Here is a 15,418-nt window from a genome sequence, read left to right as displayed (position 1 = left end):
GCCACTCTTATGCCCGAGGCAGCCACGCAGAGGGAAAGGGCCCAGGTCGGCTAAGCCAGCTTCCAAAGGGAGCTTGGCTAGGGCGAGGGATGCAGAAGAGGACAAGGGAGAGCGCGAGGGGGGCACTCCCTCCAGGAGGCAGTCTTGCCAGGGGCTGGGTGAACACTGGCCTAAAGAGGAGCCCCTGGGAGCCAAAGCCTGACCTTTCCTCTGGGAAGAGCAGAAGGAACTGTGCTTCCAGGACCCCAGGCAGACCAGGGCTGAGGCACCACCTCCAGCCCTTTCCCACCGGGTGCAGAGCCCCTGTGGGAATCCAGACCCTCCTTCCACCTCCTCAATGCTGACTTTTCTCCTCTTGGGTGCCTGTTTTAGCTCCTCTCCCTACTCCTCCAATGCTCCCCCCCATCTGTAAGACTCTGCTAAAAGAGCTGCCCACTCCTTTTCTGAAGACAGGAATCAGGTTGCTTCCCAGAGCTGGGCAGGTGCTGAACGGCCCTGCTCCAGCCTCGCTCCAGGGGCTGCAGCCATCACCTGAGTGCCCTCTGGGAAAGGAGCAGCTCTCCAAATACCCCGAGTCCGTCATTTCCCTCTCCCGCTGGTATCCCCAGCTTTTAGCCAGGTCCTCAGGCTGGAGACCCAGGGCCGGCAGGGAAAGGAGGCAGGGCGTCCCCCTGGGGCAGCAGCTCCGAGGCCCTCACCTGCCCAGGATTTTGCTGACACAGCCGTGGCTGACCCGCAGCTGCCGGGATATGTCGCAGGGCCGCACACCCTGGTGGGCTAGCTCCACGATGCGCTGCCTCACCACGTCGGGCAGGGGTCGGCCGTTCACAAACACCCCCCCGAGCTGGTTCACACCCCCGTGCCCTGCTGGGGAGAGACAAGAAAAAAAAAAAACACAACACCCCACACACAGCAGGGGCCAGCCATTAGTCAGGGTCCGCGGCCCAGGACGTGTGAAGGGAGCAGGCAGGGCAGAGGCATGTTCCCAGCATCGCGGGAGAACGGTGGCCCGCAGACCACAGCGCGGAGGACGGGGGCTGGAGCCCTCGGGCCGGCGGAGGCGCGGGAGCGCAGACGCTCGGCAGAGGGCTGCGAAAGCGCTCGGCTCGGACCAGTGGGGCGCGAGGGAGAAACTGAAGGAAGGAATGGAGACGCAGGGCGAGCGAAAAGAGGGGAGAAGGGGGCAAAACAGCAAAGGGGGAGTTGGTGCCAGCAGGAGAGAATGTAAAAGAAAGGAGAGGCCGGGCGGAAGACGGGACCTGCGTGGAGCGGATCCCGCCTGAGCCGCAGGCAAGATGGAGTTGTCGCTGTGTGCGGGCGCTCTAAAGGGTCTGGGCCCGGGCGGCCACCTAAGGACTCCGAACACGGGGGGGACATCACTAAGTCCCTGACATTCTCAGTCCCTGACACCCCGCTTCTGCCCTCCACCTTTTCCCTTGTATTTCTTTTTAATTGGATTGGGGTTTTCCTAGCTCTTTCTCTGTGTCTTTGATTTGTTCTGGGGTTTTTTTTTTTTTTTTTGGATCGAGAGTTTTTGTTTCCTTTATGTTTTCTATCTTCAGATATTTGGGGGATCCATTTTCCCCTCTCGTCTCCCTAGTGTCTAAAGTTCAAAGAAAGCCAGGTGGAGGAGGGAAGGCCGAAGAGGCAGGGGCCCGGAGCCGGCTGCGCCCAGAGACAGACAGGCAGCGGTGAGCGCCGCGGCGCCGCGCGGGTATCCGCTGGAGGACGCAGGCGGCTAGGGCTCGCCTGCCGTGCTGCGCCAGGCTCGGGGCCTCCGCTTTGCCCACGTTGCCTGTTACAGGTCGCCCTGGAGGGCTGAGGGCTCAAGGGGAACCCTGTGCCAGCCAGCCCCGGCCAGCTCGCGTCCTTCTGACCTCTCAGACCTTGGCAGTCGCCCGCAGCAGGGCGTTTGCTCGCTTGGCCAAGAGGAAGGCGCTGGGGCTCCAGCCGGACTCCGGACTCCAGCTCGGGCTTCCAGCCTCGGAGCCCAGGTGGTTCCAGGTGATTACTGGATGCCAGGCCTGGGGGCGCTTGCTGACTCCCCATTCTCCCTGGTCTAAAGCAGTCTAGAAATCCTGCACCCAGAGCCATCAACCCGCAGTCGCAGTTACCGATCAATCCAAGCACAGAGACTTCTAGCGGCAGAGTTGGGCCGGATCGGGCCATCAACCTGCAGCCCCTGCCCTACTAGCCTCAGGCGACTTTCGGCGAAAGCGGGGACACCTGCGTCCCGCTCAATTCTTTCCCTTCCCCTTCTGGGGGGACCCACAGCACCGGCGGACAAAACCCCTGGGGAGAGGCCTCGGAATCCGGAGGCTGGAAAAGGCCGGAACCTCTTCTTTCACTCCCCGTCTCCGCTGGACTCGCTACCTCTAGCCCCACTCTCACCCCTCCCTGCCCTCCAAACCCCGACCATCAATAATTTAGGCCCCGGGAGAACTCGCGTTACCGGTATGAAAAGGCGGCAGCTGCGGGCAGATTAAAGATGAATAATTCAGCCTCCCCGGGCTCTGGGCCCGGCCCCTCATTCCCAATCTAAGGGATGGGAATGGAAGCGGACACGGTGGGAGTCCAGGGCTGGGGGCCGGAGCCAGCGCTGAGTCGGGCCTGGATGCGCCGCTGCCGCCGGCGCCCACTCCGGCTGCGGAGGCTTGCGGGCCAGTCCGCCGCCCGCCGCCCGCGCCGCGGTCTCTCCCTTCCTCCGACCACCTTCAGCTCGCCTTGCTCCCCTTTAGGTTTTAAAGTGGCACCCAGTGGGCGGCCAGGATTCAGCGGGTCCCCCGCAGGATCAGCCGGAGAAGAGAGCCAGAGCAGAGGCAGCCGGCCGAGAGGCAGGCGGGGTGGGCGAAGACGGCGAGGGAAGCTCAGAACAGGAGCCTGGATTTCTGGCTTGGCTCTCGGAGACTCGCGGCAGCCCGAGGCCCCTGGCTCGGGTCTCCTGTGCTTGAATATTGTTTAGGAAAATATACTTTATCCCAGGGGTATTTTTTAAAGCTCCCCCTGTGACGCTATATATATGTTTAAAGAAAAAAACTCTGCTCTCCATTCTCGGCTCTCTTGTCCAAAGCACATACCCGAGCTAGTTCTAAAAAGTTTCCCTCTGAAAAGTTACAAATCATCCTTAATTATTAATCTACAAAGCAGGAGATGTTTTTATTTAGAACCTGTTTACCTTAAAAAAAAAAAGCCCGACAAAAACCTCTGAATTGTTTTCCAGGTTAAAGACATATGACAAAAATTAAATTTGAATTTAATTAAAATAATCCCCTTTTCTTATTTTTTTCATTCCTTTCCTCCCCATTCTTTTTTGGTCACATCCTTTCTGCTTTCTCTCTTTTATTTTCTCCTCCGTGTTTTCATTTCTCTTTCCTTTCTCCCCAGCTTTGGCGTTTGCCTTCCTTTTGTTCTTTCCCGGCTATTTTCTCCCTCTTTGCTCACCCCCTGGCCAGGTCACTGGCTACACTGTCCTCACCAGGGAGCGGGGGAGGTGGGCAAGGGGCCTCCAGGACTGGACGCAGAGCCTTGCTCTGCCCAGGTCCCTCCTGGAACACCCCTCCACTCCATCTTTTGCTGATTCCGATTTCTCCTTGGAACATCTCTTTGTTTTTAGAGCATCTCCCTGGGAGAGGTGGGAAAAGATGACCACCACATCCTGCCAATCTCCGACTCCCAACTCAAGGAGAGAAGAAGAAAGAGAGGGAAGGGAGGGTGGAAAGAAGAGAAGAGGAAAGAAGTGTTTCAAACCAGCCCACAAGAAGCCTTGGCTAGGCTGGCAGGGCACCGGAGATGCTGGGAGCCCAGGGTCAGAAGGGGGCACCCCACCCCCATACTCTTCTGCCTGGTGGGTCTGACACCGAGGCTGCGGCGCTCCCAGGCTCATCCTGGACAGCCACACTCTAAGTTGGAGGAAGGTGGAGAGGAGGGGAGGGCGGGGGAGGCATACAGAGCGAGGGAGGCAGAGGAGAAGACAGAGAAATCACAACACAACACAAACCCTGAAAACTGCCAGCCCGTCTGTCACCCAGCCCGGGGCAAGAGGGTGAGTAGGGAGTGGGGTTCCTGGAGGGGGTGGGGTATGGACCCACAACTTAAGAAGAAGCAGGTGGAAGGAAGGCAGGTGATGGGCCGCAAGGGAAGGTAGGAAGGCAGGTAGAGGGAGCAGTACGGGTGACAGAAGGCGAAGGAGGGGAACTGGAGGCTTCCGAAACACTGGGGAATGAGAGAGGAAGAACGAAAGGGGAGCCTGGGAGAAGCAGCCTGGCCTCCAAGATGGGGCCTGAGAACCGGGGGTCAGGGCCGCGCCAGGAAGGACCCGGGTTGGGACGGGAGCCCCGAACGGGAGCAGAAGCCGGGCGCCGGTACTCACGGTGCATCGCGGAGAAGGGGTCTGCTTTGCAGTGCATATCCATGGGGAGGCGGAGGAGCGGGAGCAGCGCGGCCGCCGCCGCCGTGTCGCCTCGCAGACTCAACTTCAGGACTTGAGAAGAAAAGGGAGGGACGATGGGGGTGGGGGTGAGCAGGCGCCCGGCTGCAGCAGGGCGCACCGGGGCGGGGGGCGCCGCACCGCTTTCCCGGCCGGGACTTGTCCCTGACCGGCCGGAACTGGCAACCGCAGCGCCCGCAACTTCCCGCCGTCGGGGCGCGGGGCTGGTTGGTCAGCAGGATGGCCCCGAGGCGGCGGGCCGGGCCGGGGGAATCTGGGGGCGCATGGCGCGCGCGGCCGCTGCGGCCCGGGCAGAAGCTGGGAGCGGGAGGCGGCTCGCTCAGCTCCCCTGGAACCTGGTCATCGAGAGGCGGCAGTCGGAGAGGGCGAGGAGCTGGGGCGGCCCGAGGGCGCCGTGCTGGAAGTTGGGCCGCTCCAAGTGCCGGTGAGTTGGCGAAGTTGACAGAGAAGTAGCAATCCTCGGGATGTCTGGGCGGGCGCCTTCGGGAGGGGAGAGTGCGAGCCGGGCCCCCACCCCTGGAAAAGGCAGGCGCACGCTGCTTCGGCCAAAGGGCCGAGAGGGAGGGAGGGAGCGAGCGGCGCCGGCAGCACTGGGCTGGTCCCAGGTGGGTTGCGGCCGCGAGAAGACTCAGTCGGAGACTGGAGCCTCGGCTCCCGGTGTGTCTCTCTCTAAAAGCTGCAAAGTCCCCTCCAGACCCCCTCCCCCTCCCTGCGCTGGGAGATGGATGACTTGTCAGACAAAGGCAATAGATTCCACCACTCTGTGATTCGCCAGCGCCGGAGCCCCGAGCCTCGGCGAGGAGGGCCCCGCGCCTGTCACTCCGGTGCCGGCGAGGGGAGGAGAGGGGAGGGGGAAACGGGCGGGAGGAGGGAGCGGCAGGCGAAGGAAGAGAGAGGGAGGGGAGTGGGCCAGGGGGAGGAGGAAGGGGAGCCGGGGATTAAAACTACTCCGAGAAACGAAACTCGCCGATAAGATAAACGTTAGATAAGGATAAAGACCGGCCAGTCTAATGAATATTCAGGCATCCACAGAGGGCCGCGGAGCGCACCGCGCCTGGAAGCCCGGCTGGAAGTCCCAACTCACCCAGCCCTGCCATCCACCGGCCAGTGCCCGCATGGGCCACGCCGCCCGGAGCTGGGTCCGCATCCCTAGGCTTAGCCCCCCATTCTCCGCTCTGAGTTCCCTTCCGTTCCTGCCTTGTTCTTCCTTCCTCTCTTTGGTCCTTCCCTTTCCCCTTTCCCTCCTGAGGTACCTCCCCACCCACGCACCCCCAATTCTCATTCCGGGGCAAAGTGCCTGGCAGTTAGTCCTCTCCCGTCCCACGCGCAGCTGCGCGTAGGGCTTCCCTCACCTCCCTGGCCATCGGGATCCGGGCATCCCAAAACATTCGGTTTAGAATCTAGGTGGAGACCTAAGGCGAGGACCTGTCTGCCTCAGTGGAACCCAACGGACAGTGGGAGAGCCCGGGAACTGGGCTCCTGGACCCTGGGATGGCCCGGGAGGAGGGCTTGTGGAGGGAGACAGTGAGGAGAGACTGGTCGTTGGCGGCAGAGAACGCGGCAGAGCACGGCTGGCTCTCCCCCGCTGGGGAGAAGAGGCTGCGAGCGAGGCTGAGCGCCGCCCGCCGCCAGCTCCGCGGATCCGGAGTGAGCACAGGGGGCGCAGCGCGCCTGGCCGGGCCCCGCTCCTACCCGCGCCGCGCGGGTCCAGCCTCCGCAGCTCTCGTCGGCACTAGCTCGCTCGCTCGCACGGGTCCGCTTGCACACACCAGGCAGGAGAAGCCCTTTGTCTCCTAACTGGTTAAGTACAGAATATCCAGGAGATCTTTATGAAATATTTTCCCTCGTCTCATAAATCATCTTGGCACTTCAGCTGATGTTTTAACTCTCTCTCCCTCCTTCACTCCCTCCCCCCGCTTCCCTGGGTCTGCGAAAGGGCAGTTCAGAGAAGCCCGCGCTGCGCTCCAGGCTCGCGGACTTCAGGCTCCTCTGGCCCGTGCCTGCAGACCCCTGGCTTTCGCCGGAGCGCCGCAGACCCACGCCACTGTCCGGCTGGCCGGAGCCTTGGCGGCAGCTAAGATGAGACTACACCCGCCGGACTCAGCCAGGAGACTCCTACTGGGCCTCTTGCACCTGGGTTTTGGGGATCCTTGAATCTTTTTGCGGGGCTAGGGCCAGGCTCAGCCGGACAGGGTTTTGAGCCTCCCATTCGTTAGGGGACCGGGCCTGCTGGGATCCTAGCATTGCCCTACTTGCTGTATCCTCCTGAGCCTGATCTGCTTAATCCACCTGCAGAGGAACTTTTTTTTGGGGGGGGGACCTCCCTGCCTGCCTCCTCCGGCTGGGCCCCCAGCCCACTTCCTTTGGGTGGCCTAGCCGATTCCCTGAGGCGGGACGTTGAAGGCGCAGGGTCCAGCCCGGAAGGTCAGTTTCTTCCTCTCGAGACCTGCAGATGGCGCTCCCGGGTTTGCTTTGGCCTCACAACCCCACGAACACGCAGTAACTTCATGAGTGGAGTGAAAAAGGAAAACAGAGTTCTCGCAGCTTAAAAGGGAAGGTTCTCACTCCCAGGACTGGGAGTAAAACGCTCTCAGGTACAGCCTTGGGCTTTCTTCAGGGAGGTGATTAACCCAGAACTGCAGGGGGTGGGGGGTGGGAGTGGGTGGGTGGGGGGAAGCATCCCGGAGGGGTGATTACTGAAAGGAACTCAGAACTCAAGGAGCCCTTTGCCCCATGTCTTCCTATGGTGGCCCAGGAAGTTGTCTTGGGGAAGCTGAACTTTGGGGGAGCAAGACTGTGCGCAGAACCCCCTCCACACATAGACTCAGATTTTTCTATAGCCAGCTGGACACACCCCTAGGCTACACATACGATGAACTGATGAATTGTGGGTGCAGACAACAGGCATTTGCAAGAGGCAGTGTCACCTTTTGTAAAGGAGACTTAATGCAAAACTGCTGGAAGTTGTGCTCACACACCTACCCTTCACATGTACTCCCTGAAAAGTGAAGCCCTTTTCAGGACAGTCCAATTCACAGCTAGCTCCTGAGATTCCAGAACTCCACCCACCCACCAACTTCAGTCCTTCCTGGGACCCTTTCTCCACTCAGCACTAGCTGGACACTCACCCTCCCACCAGGCCAACCCCTGGCAGCTTCCTCCTTTAGCTCCAGCCCATCCCAGGGTTTAGAAAGCCAAAGAGCCCCGCTTCTTAGTGATTTCAGCCAAGACTCTGCCTTCTCCTAGGGCTGCAGGCTGAAGGGCTGGCCTCTCCCTCTGATGCTCTCTTTTCTGTTCTTCCCTTTCTTCTTCTATAGAGCTTAGTAGAGAAGAAAAAAGCAAGAAAGAAAAAAGGGGAAGAAGAGAGAAGAGGAAAGAGGAAAAGAAAGAGAAGGAAAGAAAACAACCCAACCCCAAACACAACCCGGGCTCCGACCTGTCAGGGTTGGTTGCTTTTCCCGTCTGCCTCTAAATGAACCTTTTCTCTCTGGTGTTTTCAAAGCGGCCCTTCCACCCCCCAACCTAGGGGCATTTACACTTCAAACAAGGCGCCCGCCTCCCTGCGGAAATTTAAAGGCAAATAAACTTTTGGGGAGTTGCTCTGATACCCATCTCGGGATTTGCTTCATTAGCCGCCTCTGTGCATCTGATCTGCTCAATAAATCTTCCTTGTGGATCTCTGTTCCTTTACCTTCTCCACTCCCTTCTCTGCCAGGCTTGCCTGGCGCCCAGTGCCCCCCACCCTTGCCTCCTTCCTCCGGTGATGATGCAGCCACCTCAGTCACTGGTCATCTGGAGCCTGCTCGTCCAGGGTGTACATGCGCAGGAGGTCGCGGTCTCCCTTAAGCCCCTTTCTCCCCACCTCCATCAGGGTACGCATGCACAGGCCCCCAAGCCAAACCAAGACAACTAGCACCCCAAACTCCCCAAATGGGCTTCTGGGCAGATTGTGCATGAAGCAAAGGGCTCCTGGAAATCCTGCCCGTTGCCCCCAATTGCACCCATTCCTGTTGAGGTCCTGCTCGTTTTCCAGGTTCCCCACCCTGGCCCAGGGCTTTTCTCCCCAGTGAGAAAAAGCAGGGGCGTCTCTGCCTCCCTCCCCGACCAGGGCCCCAACCTGGGTCCCAGACACCTGACCTGGAGTAGTTTGGGAAGGCGGCTGGGTCTGGGGAGAGGGGCTGAGGGGATGAGAAAGCCCCCCAGCCGAGCTTTGTAGGCCTGGGTCTAACTCCCTCCTTCCACTCCTGACACCTCCCAGGGAGCGGCAAAGGGAGCCAGGGCCGAGGTTCTCAGGGAGGGGATTAGAAATTCCGAAATTAAATGCATCTCCCTAGGAGATGCTTCCCACAGCGCGGACCAAATTAAACGCATTACAGTTCAGGGGGGAAAGAAGCTGTTTAGAACCAAGGGGGAAAAACTAGTCCGAAGGGAAGAGAAGCAGAAATGGAGGAGGGAAGAGAAAAGGGTAGTGCAGAACAGCAGCTCCGCAGCTGGGCTCCTTTTCCGAATTATTCCCAGTTTTGGAAGTCATCAGCACCACAAAAAAGAAAAAAGAAAAGACGAAAAAGTTCATCTGACGATCCAAGCTGGGGACCGCCAGCGGCCCACTCTCCCTAAGGGTCCCCGCCCATCCTGGGGCGCACACTCCGAGATCAGATTCGAGGCAGTGGGCGCACGCATCCGGCCCCCTCTCCAGCTTGGCCAGACCAGCTCCTGCCCGGCCCTTTCCCCTCCTCCTCCCCATACTCTCCCGTCCCTCCCCCTTCCTAGCCCTCTGGTCACGTTGGAGGATGGTTTTTTTTTTTTTTTTTTTTGGAAGAGCTTCTGGTACAATATGGAGCACCATGGGCTGCAATTTCACACTCCACGGCACATTCCCCCTAAAGCTACTTTCTTCTTTTTTTTCCATCTAAGACCCCCTAATTTCTGCTTCCTCTCTCCCTCCCTTGCTCCCTGTCTCCCTCCTGCTCTCACTTTTCTTTTCCCGCTTTTGTTCCCAATATTTGGGCTCCCTGCGTGAAGCTCCGGGGGGCCAGACTCTCGGCCTGCTCTGCCCACTTGGTCCATCGGTCCTGTGGCCGCCGGGTGCTTGCTCGTGCTGCGCCTTTATCCTCCCCAGCCCCTCCCCCCTTTAACCCGGCTTCTCCTCACCAGAGGTCCTAGTGACCTGCCCGGCCCTTCGCAGTCCTTTTGAAGGGAAACCACAATGCAACCCACTTGGCCACCAAAGCTGCCTCTTAGCGTCCGGGCATGCCAGGTGGCTGCCGGCCGGTGGGCCACCCGACTGTGGAGCAGAAAAAATGGTCAAGCAAGGAGAAACTGGGCCAGCAGGTCTATAGGGTAGGAGTGGAGGGCTCTGTCCAACAGAGAGCAAGCTACTGGGATTGTGGGGGTGGGGGGGGCAAGAGGACCAGTGAGGCCCTGGTCAAACCTGGACACAGCCAAACCCTTCGCCTCTTCCTCTCCCCAGACACTCATGGACCTCTGCACATCCAAAAGGACCACTCACTCCATGGGAAGGAGCAGCAGCCATCACCTGCACAGTTCCTTTGCCTCTTTGAGCCTCAGTTTTTTCACCTGTAAAATAGGGATAATTACACCTGTCTAGCCCACTCTGTGTGGCTAGCCAATAGGAAAGCATTTTGAAAACCAAACATTTCCACAGTAGTTGAAGGAAGAAGTGCCTAGCTTTCTGAACCCTTGGCCTTGCACAAGAGGGAAGGAAGGGATCCGAGCATTTAGGCAAAGCAGGGGGGTAGTATTTCCCATCCATCTTCTATCCCATAAAGGTAATTAGAGGGTCCGGTACTGTTGCCCTTCCTGTGTTCTCCCTTTCAGGATTTTTTCTCGTTTTCATTGACTATACCACACTCGGTCCAAGTTTACCGCGCCCCCCCCCCCCTTGTTCCGCCACTCCTCCATGACCACTTCTCTCTGCAGCCTGCCCCACTGCACCAGCGCAGCTGCCAGAGGATCAGTTAAACTCCCCCACCCCCACCCTAACAGCCGGGTTAATTGTGGCCTCCGGCGCAGTCCCCTTTGGGCGAGTCTGCCAAAACCGTCGGGAGGAGGTGGCCCGTTGGCAGAGACTTGGGGAAGAAAATCTCGTCCAGTCCGGTTCCAAACAAAGAAAGTTGGTCCTCCCAGGACCTGCAGTCAACCTGCCAAAGCCACAGCGGAGATGAGCCGGTGCGGGGAGGCCTGACCAACGAACGGGAGGCTGGAGGGGGAGAGGGTCTGGGAAGAAAAGGACGGAAGGGAGTGCTGAGGAAACGGAGAAGATGCCTGTCTCTGGAAGGCCTGCAGAGGCGGGTCTGGGAGAAGCCCAGGTTACTACCTGGCCAAGTACCCCTTCCCAGGTTCCTCCCCAAGCCAGGGTTGAGAGAGTCCGAGAGAGGCTGAGTGGCGGTGGCAAAGTAATGATTAACCCTTTTCTCAGCCAGGCCTCGAGCCCGCAGCCTGGCCTGGCTCTGGTGGAGGGAGACAGTGCCAGTGGGCCCTGGACGTCCAGGGCTATCCGTCACGGCCACCGCGACAAAGGGGGCTGCGGAGTAAGGGGACAGGCGGTAGCAAGGGGCAGCCGAAAGGGAATGGGGTGGTGGGCAGGGGGAGCGCAACTCCAGAGGCCGGGCAGACCTAGGAGAGGGAAACAGCTACAGCCAGTGCACAGGGAAAGGAAGGGGCCAGAAGCGGGCCGGGGCGCTGGGCTCTGCAGCGCCGAGGAACAGTTGGAGAGGGGCGGGAGAAGCCCGGCGGGCTGAGTTGTCCCACAGTTACGAGCAAGCACCAAATCTACTCCCGGATCCATCCGCGGCGCCCGCCCTCCCTTTCTCCTCTGCCAGCAGCGGTGCGGGTGTGAGGAGCAGGCGGAGAACGCGCCAGAGCCGGGAGCGGGTAAGGAAGGGGAGACCCGCCAACGACCCGGGGAAGCGAAGGGCAGGGCCGCCCGGGCGGGGACGGGCTGCTGGGCGCCGCGAAGTGGCTGCAGACAAAGGACCGGAGCGGAGGGGAGTGGGGAAAACGGGGGAGAGAGGGGCTGGTGAGACAGGGAAAGAACCAAGGAGAGGGGGCTCTCCGGGGACCGGCCGGGGTCGGTCTACTCCTGCCGCCTCCGCCCACTCCCGCCTTGAGTCGGACGTCCCGGGGGCTCACTCCCGCTTGGGTTCCTGCCGGTGGGCCTGGGGTCGGGGCATAGGGTGTTGCTGTGGCTGGAGGGGGGGGGGGGTTGCCGTAAGTGTGTGGGTGCGTATGCGCGCGCGCGCGGGGTAGGCAGGCGGGGGAGGGCTGGGGAAGGGCCTTCGCTGTTAGACGAGACCCCTGGCCCGGCGGCTGCAAGCCCCTGCCCTCCGCTCTCGCGGTCCAGAGCCGTCCGTCCCCGAACTTGAAACAAAAGGGCTGAACACAAAATCCCTCAGGAGTCGGGGCACAGGCTCTTTCTGGAAAAAAGTGCTTTGGTTTGAGACTTTAACGGTCGCAACCAGGAATATTGCTTAACTTTCGGTAACTGTTCCTGAAGTGGGGGTGGGGGTGGGGGGCAGATGCAAAGTAAATCTCGGACAGAAAAGCCCAAGTCCCAGTAATTCCACCCGCCACGTCTGGACCAGCGGTGAGGTCTAGACCCGCGGCTAACGAATGTATTGGAGAAACCGACTAATGTATGGAGGAAGCCTCTTTCAATTTCTAAATCAATTAAGGAGAATTTCTTATGTGTCTCCTTGGGGGGCTGAACGTCTCCTGGTGAGGGGGTTGTGAGAGCGTGTGTTCGGGTGTTGTGAGGGTGTGTCGGAGGTGTTCTGTGTCGGGGGGATGGAGAAGCGCGTCTAGGCAGACAGCTGTGTCCCAGGCGGGGCTGCGTGAGGAGCGCAGGACCCCTATCCAGCACCTCCCCCTCCTCCCTCTGCCTTCAGCTGAGGCTGCTCCCAGGCCAAGGCCTCCGCAGCCACTTCCAGAGGGGCCGCCAATCAATCCTGCAGGTCAACACAGCAATTAATAACAGGGTGAGGAGGCCTGGCAAAAGAGGGAGGTGAGGCGTCAGGCTGTGTCTCCCCCAGGCTCTGAGGGCTCCGTGGCAGGGCCAAGGAGGGAAAGGGGTCTCAGAGGGCAGAAAGAACCATGGGAACTCAGTGCGGGCCAGGGAGTGGGCCCAAAGCCCCAGGAGGGAGAGGCAAGGGACCCGCGACAGGGAGCCGCTGGGACAGGCCAGAAGAATAAAAGGGAGGACATCAAATAAAGATCTTGCTTTTATGGTTCTGGGGCTAGAGGTAGTGATGGCCACAGACCACAACTGACCTAGTTGCTGGTTCTCTCCCCCTCTCCCTCCCCTCCCCCCTTTCCTTTTGGTTTTCGCTCCTCTGGAAGCGGCTCAGCGACACTAAATAAAACCCGCATCCTTCGCAAACCCGGCTGCGGCGGCTGCGCCAGGGCATCTGCCAGGCACGCTCGCTCGCTCGCGTGTGTCATTGTCATTTTGAACTAGCCGGACGGGGCCGAAAGGGGCGTGGGGCCCCGCCTGGGGGACACGGCCCCCCCCCCCCCCGCCTGCGGAGCTGTGCCCAGCCAGCTGTGTGTAAGAGAGAGGTGAGGGGCAGAGGAGCGGGAGGGGGCGGTGAAAAGAGACAGAGAGAAGGCGGCTCTGAGGGCGGAAGACTGCAGAGTCGGTGGGGCAGCCTCGAAGGGAACAGCGGTTTTCTTCCCGCAGAAATAGTCTCTCCTCCGGCCCAGTTCCGCAGGTCCTCCCCACCCTTCCCCAAACCGCAACTGGCGGGGGTGCGATAAAAACGTGGGGGGTTGGGGGGAAGGGAAGGGAAAGGGAATGCAGTGCGCAGCCAGTCGTCCTGGCCGCTCTGCCGCGCACGCCCGAGAGAGCTGCTACTGGGTAAGCGCCCCGTCCCTTCTGCAGAGCCCCGAGCGCCAGGGAACTTGGGATGAGGACCCTGACAGGCGGTCAGGGATGCCCTCACCGCTCTGCCTTCTCCTTCCCGAGGCGCTGTGGAGGGGGCCAGGCTTCCTCTTCTGGGAGACTTGCCGGGACTGGGAACCAGGTCCACGCACCTCAGGCCTGCGAGGCAGGGAGAGCCGCCTTGCAAGAGGGAAAATGGGAAAGTGGGAGTGTCGGGAGCCTGAGCAGATAGGTCCAGGAAGGAAGGAGCAATGGGGGCAGGAGGCAAAATAGACCCAGAGTGAGGGAGAGAGAAGCCCGTTCAGGAGATGAGGAGAGGGGGAGACAGGTTCCCAGGAAGGCCCAGCCATTAGGTCCGTCCTTGGGCTGCATATTTATACGGTCGAGGGGGTGCACAGATGGGCTCTCAATTGAATTCCATCTTCAACACCATCAGAGATTGATTTTGTACTCGCTTTTAATTTTGCCATAATTAATTAGATCATTACAACTGTTTGCTATTGATCTCCCTACTTAAACCTCTGGTGCGGAGGGGTGGCCCAGAGCCCTAAAAGCCCAGGAGGCCACAGTTGACACTCCTGGGGGCCCAGAATCCCCAGTGGGGACAAGGCCCCCAAGGGGAAATGGAGGGAGATAGCCCAAGGACTGGGCCAAGAACCTAGAGGGAGGGCAGTGCTGAGGGGGCAAACGGCATTATCAGCTGAAAGAACTAGAACCTGAGTTGGTGGGGGGAGGGAGGGAGAGGAGAGGAAGGAGATTTGAGGAAAGGGAGGAGTGAGGCGAAAGGGGGGCACATGGAGTTAGCCCTTGACCTCTGTGGGATTATTTGGAAAATTCTTGGAAACCTGATCCAAACTTCTCCCTCCCCACTAATCCAAAACTACACTCGGGCCCCTAGTTGCCCTGCGCTACACCAGGGCACCAAGTAGGGGACAGAGCTGAGTCGGCAGGCCCCAAGGAGAGGGAGGGGAAAGGAAAAAGAGAGAAGCCTTCCACAACCTTAGCTTTTTGGGTAAACAGTCCTACATTCTCCGCCCCTGGGTCTCCTGGGGCCTGCCGTCTTCCCCCTTATCCCAGGCCTCCCTGGAATTGTTTATTTGGGGGAGGGGCAGAGCCCTCTCTCCACACGTGTTGGGCACCTACAACAGCGCTTACACTTTGGCTCCTACTCAAATACACAAGACCTCACACACGGGCACACATCACGTCCCCACCCACTGGCACACATGCACCCACCCCCACGCACAATTCCCACTAGACACTAAGACCTTCCCAGTGCTCTCAACTTAGAGAAAGTTATGCAAAATATTTATAAACTGAGGGACAGTGGAAAGAGTCCTAAATGCGTAACAGGAAGGGAATGCCAGTTTCCGTAAAGAGACCAAGAGAAGTTGTAACTCGTGTTTCTGGGTGGAAAGTTTTAAGTAGATTTAGGGGACACTGGGAGGGAAGGCCCAGGAGGCCCCAGTGGTGGGAAGGGGCCACAGAACCGCGTCCTCCGCGGTCACAGCGGCGCCACCAGGCAAGCACAGAGAGAAAGGGAAGTGAAGTCCGCCCTTGGCTTGGCCGCCCCCATCCCTCTCAGCCACCCGCTTGCCTGTGGCGCTGACAGGTCCTTCTGGCTCTCACCTGCCGGACCTGCGTGCTGTTCCATGCTCTGCTCCCCGCCGCTGCTGTCTGGGACTGGGTCTCGCTTCTCCACTCCTCCGCGGCCCGACAGCGCGTCTAGCCTTTGCCGCCGCCGTCCCGAGATCTGGGCGCAGCCACCCAAGACCGAGCGGCTCAGATAACCCAGGCTGCCCGCCGCCTCAGCTGTGCGCTCCGCTCGCGCCCGCGCTCACACACCCGGCCGCGCTGAGGCACAGCCACCCGCGGGGGAGCCCCCAGCTCTCGGCCAGCGCACAGGCGCACACACGCCCCCAGGCCCGGAGCCAGCCTCAGGCAAGCAGCTCCTGCGCTGCAAGAGGCACCCAAAGACCGTATCCCCAGCCCAGACGCCACACTCTCTCACCCACCCCCTCTTCACTGTGATAAGCGCTCCCCTACGGTCAACAGCCTGGAACGCAGGGGCG

General features: G+C 60.1%; 1 protein-coding gene across 7 annotated transcripts in view; it reads right to left on the bottom strand.

Moving 5' to 3' along the window:
- PAX2 (paired box 2) overlaps nt 1-15,180 on the bottom strand; it is an 86,218-nt gene extending 71,038 nt beyond the window's left edge. For 2 of the 7 annotated variants that reach the window (XM_028512290.2, XM_028512296.2), the window contains exons 1-3: nt 14,976-15,180; nt 4,370-4,480; nt 699-867 (exon numbers count right to left, since the gene is read on the bottom strand). In XM_028512290.2, coding sequence (XP_028368091.2) covers nt 699-867; nt 4,370-4,480; nt 14,976-15,000 — 305 coding nt within the window. In that variant the 5' untranslated portion in view covers nt 15,001-15,180. The remainder of the gene's footprint in view (nt 1-698; nt 868-4,369; nt 4,481-14,975) is intronic. The other 5 variants (XM_028512291.2, XM_028512289.2, XM_028512292.2 and 2 more) reach the window with 4 other exon arrangements.
- Between the last annotated feature and the right edge of the window lie 238 nt (nt 15,181-15,418).

This window comes from Phyllostomus discolor, chromosome 5 (genome assembly GCF_004126475.2).
Source record: "Phyllostomus discolor isolate MPI-MPIP mPhyDis1 chromosome 5, mPhyDis1.pri.v3, whole genome shotgun sequence".
Classification (NCBI taxonomy): Eukaryota; Metazoa; Chordata; class Mammalia; order Chiroptera; family Phyllostomidae; genus Phyllostomus; species Phyllostomus discolor.
The sequence above is the reverse complement of the archived record's forward strand: the minus strand, read 5'-3'. Positions and strand labels throughout refer to the sequence as shown.